A 12122-nucleotide genomic window follows, 5' to 3' on the forward strand; every position below is an offset into this window, starting at 1 on the left:
AAAGTAAGGAAAGGTATGGACTAGCTATATATATATATATAAAATATATATTTAACACCCTTACTGCATCTTTTTGTTAAATGATGGTCGGAGACTGCCCAATTATATCATGAGATGTTTGGCAGTTTATTGGCAATGGAGTTCCAATCTTTATCCTAGTAACTAACAATTTCTGCAAATCCTTGAAATTCTTTAAGGTGTTTCTATAATCATATGATATGTTCAGATTAGAAAGATGATGCTCAAATCCTTGGGGTCTCCAGCCCATCCTCAGGTTTGTTTGAAATGAAAAAAAAAAAAAAAATAAAAAATAAAATGACCCAGAAGCATGCACCTCTACTTATGTAACTCGTTTCTGAATGTGCTGAATTGTACCTAATGCTGCTTTATATGGCTTTTGTTACTCAGTCAAAATAAATGGGAAAAAAATCACTATTTTCAACAGCTTCATTCTCTTTATTTTCATAACAGTTACATCATTTGATACCACTGCATTTCTAAAAAGTTTCCAGTTTGATATGGAGAGAATGGTTCATATCTTTACAAAACTTTTTCTCATTATAGTATTTTGTTGCACGTTTTATTCATTATTATTATTAAATGATTTGCAGATATTAAAAAAAAAAAAAAAAAAGATAAGTCATATACCCAAGAGACAATTTTAACATACTTTACAGGAATATTTAATATCTACATGCTTTCTGTTATAATAAAACACTGTGCAGGATGTTTCTGTGTCCAAAATATCATACCGCATTTTGATACTTTGCATTACCCAATGACTGCATCTTACTGTGTTTGATTTGTATAGTTTTAAACATTATTAGGTTTAGATAACTTTGACAGACTCCTCATGCAGTGACAATACGGGGATACACAGACACTACATGACAATGCTTTAATTACCATCATCTATTACTCACCTATTTCTTCTGTAATAAATGTGCCCATAGTCCTTTCTTCCTACAGTTTGCATCAGATTATACACTAGGTGGCAATGTTCTGCATTCAAGCAATTTGATATGTATGGTTTCTAAATCATTTCATCCTCACGAGGGCATTCCTTAAACTAAATATGAACTTACTGCCAGAAGATCCTGTCAGGAATTAAAGGTACTTAACACCAGACAAAGTTGCCCAAAGTATTCTACCTGTCTTGACTCTCAGAATATTCATGCAATTTTCAGTTTCTTTACTAGCTTTTTAAAACATCCATGGAAAGTTTAATGTATGATCTGCATCTTTTCCAATTATTTTAAAAAATAGCTGGCAAGCATACTGCATATTACTTTGGAATTAGCTGTCATAATCGTTCAAAATATTTTTTTAATGTTTTCACATTTTTTAATAAAGCCTTCTTGGTAAAGCAAAGTTGAGGCCAAGAAAGATCCTTATACTACTACTGAAACACATAGAGAGATCAGGTGCTTGGGTAGGAGTGCAGAGTTTGGTTGGCAAAAGTTTTATTTGACTTCACAATATAACAATTTTTACATTTCATCTCCAGCCATCAAAGGTTGTAAAAACAATCCTGCTGTTCCTAGAATACATACCAGGATGAAAACCCATAGAAAAATACGATCAATTACCATGGCAACATATTTCCAGTCATCCTGAATCTGAAAAATAGATCAAATAGCAAGTAAGCAAGTTTATTAGATAAATAAGTTGCATTAGCTGTTAGGAGCATTTCATATAGCAAGCATAGATTTTTTTTCCATATGTAGGTTTTCTTTCGTGTATGTACAACTTTCATGTTGCTGTTTTTGTTGATAAATTAATTAATCTTGAAGAAGCTTTGTTTGAATATGCTATTAGTGTTAAAGCCAAAAGCTGTTTCTTCAAATACAAGGAGTTGTTCACCAAGACACTAAACATGAGGAAGTACAATTTCTCCTCTGTATGTTAATCCTGAAAGTGAAAAGCCTTACATTCTTAAGTGATCAGGTTTGCGCAGAAAAAGCTTACTGAAGAAGACTGTTCCTATTGCTCTTTAAGCAGCATGTAGCAAAGATTAATTGGTATATAGTTATTTGATATGTTTCCTATGTAATACTGAAATTTTACCATGTTCTCTTGCAAGATGTAAAACCAATCTCCTTACCTCACATTTAAGAGGGAATGAAGTTTCCAATTTTTTTTTCCATTGGACGTTACAACAGCAGTGGCACTGAATGTATATGTATCTATGTATGTTACATATTAATAGTAACTACATTAGGCGATCATTTTAGGTACTCTTCAGATCATAATCTAAATTTAGACTTAATTTTTCTTCAGGAAGGGTAATGTGAAATGGAAAATTTTGTTTGTTTGTTTTGTTTTGTTTTTGAAGTCTTTTGAAGCTGTTCTTGAAGGCAGACTTAAAAAAAAAAAAAAAAGCATTTTCTGTATCAAGTATTCTAAAGTATTCTAAATCAAGTTCTAATCTCAGCATAAAAAACCTAACTTCATCCTAACTTTGAGTGCCTTACTGCATAGGATTTAGATTCAGTGATGATTGTAGTGGTGTGGTTGCTGTTCTTAGAATGTTTAAGGAATGCTGATACAGATTTTGTTTTGTTTTTTAGTGCATCAAGATGCAGATTTATGAAAGGTGATGGTCCCTATCTTACAGCAATTGTCTCATTTCACTTCATTACTTTATTCCACAGCAGCAGAATAGGAAATGTCTTCACTGTGAAGGAAGTTTAAGTCTGATTCTCTCTATTGATGGTCAGGTGTAGGGAGAATGTAACTTTCTAAGGGCACAGAAACAAAAAATTCCACTGTTAAGATTATAATTTGGAAAATCTACGCTATCAATCCTGTAGGAGTTGATACTGAGCTGGCTGTCTAGTTACCCTAACACACTTCACCCTGTGTATGTGTTGTCAATGAAAAGATTGCAACAGAGCTGCTCACCAAACTTACCTACGTTCAAAGTTGCATATATTCGTAATATGGCTTGTGTAATTTACTTGTATAAAATAATGGTGTTGTTTTTTTTAAAGATATCTTTTTTCTTACAAAATATATTAATTGCAAATACTGTCTGCAGTTTGAGTAATAGTAAAATACATTCTTACCTCTTTTGCTTCATTCTGCATTTTCATATTTTCTGCAATGTATTTAACACTTTCAATAGCATCTCTCATTTCTGGTGACAAAACTGAAAATGAAAACAGAGGATCTAGGGATTCAGAGCTTGAACTTCTTGTGAGATTGCCACTGAAATCCGAGAACTTCATTCTCTGATACTGGCAACAGCTGCATGCTGTATCTTGACATACAAAGCCATCTTTGCAGCATTTGGTTTCAGAACTGTTGAAGCAATTTAAGTTTGAAAACTCAGACAGGTAAAATGGTTTTGACTTATGATTAGTCTCTTCATCGCTGGCAGGCCTTGTCATAAACATGATCCTGGGAAGTAAGTTCAAGAAGATGGTTCTCACCCACACAGGCATTGTGTGCGTCTTGGGTGTTCTGTAGTGTACATTAAGTACAAATACCGTAATGACAATAGACAGAGTTACAAATATCATGGTGAAAAGGAGATATTCCCCAATCAGTGGAATTACCAGTGACGTAGAAGGTATAGTCTCCGTGATAACAAGTAGAAACACTGTTAAAGATAGAAGGACTGATATACAGAGTGTCACTTTCTCACCACAGTCTGAAGGCAAATAGAAAACTAATACAGTCAGAAAAGAAATCAGTAGACATGGAATAATCATGTTGATAGTGTAAAATAAAGGTAAGCGCCTAATGTAAAGAGAGTATGTGATGTCTGCATATATCTCTTCACAGCAGTTATATTTGATGTCATGTTTATAACCAGGAGCTTTAATAATAGCCCATTCTCCACTCTCCCAGTAATCCTTCAGGTTCATTGTAGAGCCAATTAAAACCAAGTCAATCTTGGCTTTATCATAAGACCAGGAACCAAACTTCATGGTGCAGTTCTGATAGTCAAATGGGAAGTAGGTTACATCTATTTTACACGAGCTTTTAAATATAGCTGGGGGTATCCAGGTCACATCACCTGTGTATTTCAGTAGGGCCTTTGTCTTGTCATCGACCTGGAAATCCCCAACTGCACTGTAAAGCAAATAAAAATAACAGTCAGAATGCAACTGATCCAGGTAGTTTCATATAAACAGTTCATGTACATTAAATCTTTAATCTGGTTTGTGAAAGGCAGCAGTTACATGCTGATGTGGAACTGAACTGCATATGCAGCACTGTCAATGGCTGTCATAAATTTTCACAGTTAAAAATTAAAATAAACAGCTGTGTAAATTTATTGTGTAGAATTTGAAAGGCAATATTCTCTTTTACAGGAACAGGACTCAGTTCAGTCAATATACAAAACAACAAATGTGAGATCAAGCAAGTCAGAACCCAAGGGCTGATAAGAGGATGTGCAGTACTGGTATTTCCACCTCATCTGTGGACCATGGAGGTAGTAACTATAGATAGAGGTATTAGGGTTTGGGTGTATCTTTGCCTAAGTAGCACATTGGTGTATTTTTTCTTTAAGTCCCACATTGTTATCTTAATCTTGTGACAATTTCATTTGTTCATGTGAAAAAGTAAAACTAAAAAGGTAGTTAAACTTATTTAGGTCTGCAGTTAGAAAAGGACTGTACAAAGGCATAGAGGTAAGAACAGCTGTAGGGAGATGTGGGGTGTTGAAAAGCAGTCTTTTTCAGCAAGTTTAGTGAACTTGCTGTTTGTTTGTTTGTTTGTTTTTTAAATAATAAATATCCTCCCTTCTTCCTAAAGAATACAGTCACAGAATGGTTTGGGTTCAAAGATCCTTAAAGATCACCCACTTCCAAGCCCCCTGCCATGGGCAGGGACCCCTCCCACCAGCCCAGGCTGCCCAAAGCCCCATCCAGCCTGGCCTCGAACACTTCCAGGGATGGGGCAGCCACAGCTTCTCTGGGCAGCCTGTGCCAGTCCCTTGCCACCCTCATTGTAAAGAATTTCTTCCTTATGTCTGATCTAAATCTCCTCTCTTTTAGTTTAAAACCATTACCCCTGAATTAAGCTTGAATTAAGAAGATAAACATGCAAGAGTCTTACTTGTTATATAAAACAATATCTGGCTTCCAGATCTGGCCAGATGGTACTCGGATAAATTCAGCACCTCCATAGTCCGCTGGATTCCACCGGAGCTTGTAATCATTCCAAATCTAATTATGGAAGAAGTGAGCCTACATTAGGTTTGTGATGAAATTGAAATTCTGTGGACCAAAGTCAAAACAAGTGCTGTCATATTGATTTTAGGGTTGTTTTATTCTGGACACTACAATGATTAGATGTTTCTTAGTTAAACGTGGATGTTCAGCATTTATTCACATGGAGACCAGGGGCCATGGGGCTAAGTATGACTTAGGCATGTACTAGTCCCTGTACAAGGAATGTGTACCCAGTAGATGAAAAAAAAAGATGAAAGTGTAGGATGGGAATAGTAATTTAGGTCTCAAGAAGCCAGGTCCACTGTTAAATGGTAAACACGAATTGTTAGGTAGCTCCAATGCTAGACGAGAGCATTGAATGAAGGACCCCCACAGCAGATGGGTTGGGAAAAGCTGCAGGTGGCCTCATTCAGCTAAGTAACAGTCTTGTTCGTTAGTGCTCGTTAAGCCCCAGTTTAACCAATTTGAATATTAAGCTGAAGCTAGATATTAAGTTGGTTATTAAGCTGCTATTTACAACGGTAATTGTTTGAATTTTTAACCTATAAACTTCCTTGTAAGTGAAGTTGATGCTTTTGCTTTGTTTTCACTTCTGTGGTGGCTAAACAGCACGGCATGGCCAGGTGAGGGAGCTCCACGCTGGGGTGTTTCCTCTGTTCATTTTCCTAACCACCAAGACACTACTCTGGGGATTTCTGAGGGGAAAAAATGCATTTGGAGGCGCATTAAGTGTAGGAGGGTTGAGGCTGCAGCTGCCAGCTCTGCCCCTGAGCTCCACAGCTGCCTCCCGCGGTGGGCCCCGCGGCTACGCGCTGTGGCAGCCACAGCTGCTGGCAGAGGAGGGCGGCGGGGCGGCAGCGGGGCTGGCGGCCGCTCGTGAGGGGCAGGAAGGGCCAGAAGCGCCTCCGGGCTCCTCGGGCCGGCGGCCGCTGGCGGAGGCGCTGAGGCGCCGGGCGAGCCGCAGGGGGGCCGGCAACGCTACCGGTACGGCACCGGGGCTGAGGGGAGCGGCGGGGACCGGGGCCTCGGGGCCCGGTGCGGGTCCCGCCCGTCTCCCTTCGACGCCTCCCGGGGGCTGCGGTGTTCCCCTGAGGGGCGGGGGCCGGGAGGGCTGAGGTGGCCCCGGCGGGAGCGGGGAGTCCCGGCGCGCTGTGGGGAGGGCGGCGAGCCCTACTTACGTGCTTGAGCCACAGGTTGGTTTCCATTATCTGGTTGACTTCGTCCTGTAAAACAGAGCTGCGTCGGGAACGGCGCCGGCCCTAGCCTGGCCCGCAGGCGCCCCGGCGGGCCGCGTACTCACCACCTTCACCAGCTGGGACATGGACACCTCGAAGTGGATGATGACGGGGTCCGAGACGTTCTTCACGGGCCGGACGAACTGGTTGTAGTTCTTGAAGAGGGCCGCGTACAGCCGGTGTTCGGCCTCGGAGCCGCCGCAGCCTGCGGGGGCACGGCGCGGTGAGCGGGCACGGGGCCTGGCGCCTGCTCCCCTCACGGCCTGGGGGAGGCCGCACGGCGGCCACCCGTGACAGGCTTCTCTCACATGCATCTCCCCAAATTAGCTCCAAAGACAGCGTGAAGGGGTTACTGAGGAGTTCGAGGTGCAAAACCGCGTTTCCCCCCACAGGTCTAGGCCCCCAGGCCTGCGGGAGCCGCAGGGGTGCGGAGCTGCGGAAGGGGCGAGCAGAACCTCACAGACCGGGCAGTGTGGGAGCTGCTGGAGGGCTTGCAAAAGATTCCAAACAAAGGGTAACTTTCTGCTGTCTAGCCCTAGTGATGTCGGTGTGATAATAGTGATGATAGCAGGGTGCTTGTTGAAATATGCAAATAAGGATTAAAATTGATTAACCATTGTATTCAGCGTTGTTCAGTGCATACAATGAAATGTGGTGATTACCCATTTGTTACTCTAAATAATGTTTATTTGCAGTATACACCTTTTCTACGTTTTGCTGCTGATACTGCTGCTCGTGGTGCCTTGTGGCTGATGGGAAAGCTGTAAGCTGGACTCGTTGAACCACAGGCTCCTTCAGCTGTTTACAGTGAGGTAGGTGTGAGAGCCTGTGTTTCAAACTACGTCTTTATTCCCAGATGTAGCTAGACAACAAGCATCCTGGCAACTGGACGGTATTCAAAAGTCAGTGCCCTTTTCTTTTTTAAAGGCACTGCTGGACAGCACATTTTCTAGTACTCCAACCTAAAATAAATAAATAAATAAAAATAATAAAAAACAACTATTTTTGTATTATTTGGCAAAGAGACAGACCTTAAGTCTGTTGAACAAACTCTACAGTTCCTCTGGAGCACAAATACAAATCTAGAGATACTTGCAAAGACACTTAATATATTTTCCTCCAGGCTAGTGTTTTGCAAGGGGATAAATACAGGGGAAGCAGAAGTATCTGCAGGTGGCTGATCTGTTAGCAGATGGCATTTGTAAGAGCTTTTCTCACCCTCAGAAAAAAGGTTCCCCTCATGTCAAGCTGTATTCAGTGAAAACTTCAAAGACAATTTTATTTTCAGATTAGTGAAATCACTTAAGCCAACTTGCTAATTAAAAAATGAACACACTTCTTTGATACTTTTTAACTGCTAGCCTTACCCTAATTATTTTTTGTTATCTCTCAGATTGAGACTTCCTGGAAGAAATACTCAATCTTCTAGATGAATCGTGTTAAAGCTAGATTGTAACTACACTTTACTATAGTCAAACCCAAATTGCCAGACTTTTTATGTGTCACCACCGATCTGATTAATCTAGTACCTGCTTTATCTAGAGAATAAGTGTATTAATATTTTTTCTTTTGAATGTAAATGTTTCTGTGCTTTCTATATCTGCAGATATAATGCATGCTGTTTGCAGCACATATTTAATGCTTTTTAATGTTGTTTCTTTCTTCTAGTCCTTCAGTACTCTACAATATAACAAACCAAATCTTTACATGTATGGTGCACTCCGTAATGTTAAAATGGCTCTGTATGTCTTGTTCGGCATCTTGATTCAGAACTACTTAACCACTTCATAAGAAGGAATTAAAAAACCACAAAACACTATGCAACAAAAAGCTGGGGTAGGATTCTGTACGTTTCTTCCATTAGTTTGCAATAAGCTTCAACATTTCTTAAAATAATTGGCACCAAAGCCATCTTCTGCTCACCTCTTTAGCCCCCCCTTTACCAACAAAGAAAAAACAAATTAAGGATCACTCACCTTGAGAGAGAATGCAAAGAGCAGCGGTTAGAAGGAGAGCGTGTATGCTCTCCATGGTGTTATGAATTACTGTCTGTCGACAGAGGCTGCTGAAGATGAGCTGAGCTGCGAGGATTGTATGAGCATAGGAAGTACGGGCAGCTCCGCTCCTCCGATGTGTGAAATGCCTGGAAGCAGCAGATGGCAGGACCCTGAGTGCAGTTCTGCGCAGTGAGCTCCCATTAGACTTGCTGTGCTGCCCCCTTTCCAGCTACTCGGACTGTCAGAGCATTGAAAACAGCAAATAAATTGCAGACAGAATAGATGTTATTGTAGGCAAAGACCAGTGTCCTGGCAAGATTAATAGGCAAGAGTCCATAAACTGGTGTGTAAACGAACCTGGTACTCTGACGAGGCTGAAGATTTTTCCCGTTAGCTGTTATAGAGGATTTTTCTTTAAAAAATTCTCATGCCAAGCTACTAGAAGTTTAGTTAATGAAAATCTTATAATTGAATTGTGTCGAAATGGATATCGGTATTAGGGACACCTGATTTAGCAGTGAACTGAGATCATGAGACCTGAATTTCCAATTATGCTTTTAATGTTGATTTTTTTTTTCCTGACTGTGTCTCATCCTTGCAGGTGGTAGTGCTAGGTGCTTTACTGTAGCCTGGTTCTTCACAGTATAAGAAGGATGTTGCTGTTCCCACGGGTAATTCAGCACAAGCATAACTTCCCAGAAATCTAAGCCCAGAGTGATACACACAGCAGCCAGGGTCTGGCAAGAGACAGGGGTTAGAGTTGGAGGCAAAATTTAACCAAAGCACTTGAGAATAACTGTTGGTGGACCATCCCTTCTTTAAGGGGTTATAAAGGTGGAATTTGGGAAGGGGAATAAGAGCATAGGATCCCAGCCTGATCCCATAAAACCCTGTTGTTGAAGGGAAAGGAGATGGGGGAGAATGGGACACTGTATTTGAAGTTCTGGTGAAGGTTACTCTCACACCATAACCCTGTCTAGAAGAGATCCTGGAGGCTGTAAATTCTCACTGCTGAGGAAATAGATTCAATCTTTTCCTATTGTCACGTATTTTCTTTGTGAAGTTAAAAATCAAAACAAAAATGACCCAAAACAAACAAAAAAAACAACTGAAGTTCCTGACAGGGTCTCTTTTAGCAGAGTTTTTATAGTAAAAAATCTTCAGGGGAGAGAATATTGCATCAGTCAAGAGAGAGAAGTGGGAATATAGTTTTTGTTTGTTTGTTTTTTCTTGGCATGTTTTTCTGAATTTAGGCCTTTTAGTAGGAACATGTAGCTGAAGTTGAGGTGTAAGGGATTGCCTTTTTCCTCTTGCCTGGGAAAGGCTTACTGCCAGGGATCATCCCATATCAGCCTTTCAGAGCCGTCAGTGTTTGGTTTATTTCCTCTTCAGTCAAAATCACGGTTTGCAAAGTGGCTCATTCCCCAGGTGCCCATCAGCTTCTTTATAAACTTGTATCTCGCTTTTTGCCTCCCCCTGGCATGGCCAGGTGGCGCAAGACTCCTGCTCGCAGAGCTTGCTGGACTCATCTGGGCAGCGGGCGTGGAGGGAGGAGGGAGATGGAAGCGGTGAGAGGGGAGCGGAGTGGGGCGGGAGGCAGCCCCTGGTGGGTGCTTCTCTCTCTGTTGTTAGGGAAGGATAAATGACGACCCCATTTGGCGCTGTGTTAAGAGGCAGTGCTGAGAGAATGAGCGTCAGGCTGGGTTCAGCTGCTCTTGGCACAGAGCTTGTTTATCCAGTTTCTGTCTCTCAGAGCATCATTCACTCCATCCCCAGACACAAGCTCTCATGATAATTTCTGTAATTCTATTAGCTTAGAGGAAATAGGCTTTACTGTCCATTTGATTTTATTATTTTTTTCCAGAGAACTCAGCCATTTGGTCTTGCAGCTTAACCCTTTGTGAACACATTTTCTTGCCTTGCCAGGACATTGAGATTAACTGTTTTCCCTTTCTGCCTTCTTGGTTTCCATGAAAGGGCAGCATTATGACTGGGATTTTTGTTTGATTGAGTCCTAACCAGAAATGAGCTAAAGCTTCAAAGATCAGATCCTAGCCTGTGTTCCCCAAAATTCTGTATCTAAAGCTGAGGAGTTTGGAAATGGCTGGTCTGCAGAGGCAGTGAAGAGCCACTGTATCCAGAGGTACAGGTATTTTAGCTTAATTTACCTAGTTGCTGACATTTCCAGCTGTATTTGTATGAGTAGATGTTTTATCTCTAACATTATGTGATGAAGCTCCTGGTGAAATCAGCTCAGATGTGAGGTAGGATTATTTTTCTGTCCAGGGAGAGTGATACAATAAGAACACGTCACCATGACTGCATTGCAGAAGTACATAGAAGAATCTGTATGGACAAGGGAAAGCTCATTCCCCCAAGAATATCTGCAGTAACAAACTTTGTAGCCTTTGCTTTTTAATGATCGTGCTACTTTGAAATGGCTTCCTTTTTGTTAAGATTTGTTAAGATCAAATCTTGATCAAATCAGGTGATGAGGAAAAGAATACCCTCACACCGCACTAGGGAATGGAGGGGACGTCATCAGAACCTTTTCTTCACCAGAAGGGAAGCAACAGCTGGTTGTGCACTTTCATTGAAACAGTTTTAGTGGAAAATATGTTTTGAATGACCACATTCTTCCTTTTTTAATGAAAGTATTGCTGTAAAAACCTTGAAAAGTAGGAAAGTTAAAGTTTATTTTGTTTGATGAACTGGGACCTTATCATATTCATATTATCCTGCAAGAATACATTTTTAATGTTTCAATTTCTCTGGAAAATTTCTGGTTTTGAAATTTTGTCAAGAAATCAAGATGGAAAACCCTGTGATTCTTTGACAAGTTAATCTGGGATGGTTTACGTCTTACGTAGGCAGAGCTGCTGAGAGGCAAAAATAGCATTTACCAGTTTGAAACCACAGTTTTAAGAGGTCAAAATTTTGTGAAATTTTAGCAATTTGGGTGAAATTTCCCATTCTGAAGTTTGCTATGGATGGAGTTACTTCTGAAAACTTGACAAAAATGCCAAAGTGGTTTCTGAGAACATAACCTGAGAAAAGCATATCGCTTTACTCGTGATTAAACAGGAGTACAGCAGCCATGGAAAGCCCCAGAGCTCACCATATCTTGAGTGAGGAGCTCGAGCCCTGAAGGGATCTTCCTGGGGCCAGGGTTGTGCCTTCTGAAAGCCCTTTCTGGGTTTGTCATGTCAAGGCCTGGATTTGCCTGAGCTCCATGGTGGCTGCCAGCTGAGCTGCCAGATCCTTTTGGAAGCTCTCGGCTGCGCCAGGGGGGTATCGGAGCTGAAGGCTGCAGTTACAGAGCTGAGTGTTACCCATCGCTGCTGCTCACAGGATCAGACTGAGTGAGACAGGAGCACTGGGGGCCTCGTTCAGATGCATTCAGGCAGTGCTGGGTGGATGAGGCGAGAGGGTAGGTATTGGTAGGAGGCTGATGGAGGCTGTGAGAGCCAGACGGAGCCGCGGTGCTCTTGGTGGGGGTGGAAAGGGGTCTCTGCTCTCAGCATCTGCCTACTGATGGGCTGCAGGGTCTGAGGACCACTCGCTGCAGCCTCGCTTGCTTGGATGGGTGAGTCCCTCTCCCTCCTGCCCTGCAGGTGGGTGCAGTGATTGGAGACAGTGTTCAAGTCTGTGCTCGTCTGTGCTGTCCCTTCCAGACTGGCTGTTCAGGGTTGTTGTGGGATTTA

The 12122-nt window shown here is 41.6% G+C and overlaps 1 protein-coding gene across 1 annotated transcript; it reads right to left on the minus strand.

Annotated features, from left to right (window-relative positions):
* Position 1: 1 nt before the first annotated feature.
* CHRNA3 (cholinergic receptor nicotinic alpha 3 subunit) lies at positions 2-8529 on the minus strand. Its single transcript, XM_082769195.1, has 6 exons — positions 8398-8529; positions 6487-6626; positions 6365-6409; positions 5071-5180; positions 3069-4080; positions 2-1619 (listed from the first exon to the last, which is right to left on the minus strand). Exons 1-6 carry the CDS (start codon positions 8450-8452, stop codon positions 1491-1493), a joined length of 1491 nt encoding a protein of 496 aa, XP_082625321.1. The 5' UTR covers positions 8453-8529; the 3' UTR covers positions 2-1490.
* Positions 8530-12122: the final 3593 nt, after the last annotated feature.

This window comes from Aythya marila (genome assembly GCF_965140915.1).
Source record: "Aythya marila genome assembly, chromosome: 11".
Classification (NCBI taxonomy): domain Eukaryota; kingdom Metazoa; phylum Chordata; class Aves; order Anseriformes; family Anatidae; genus Aythya; species Aythya marila.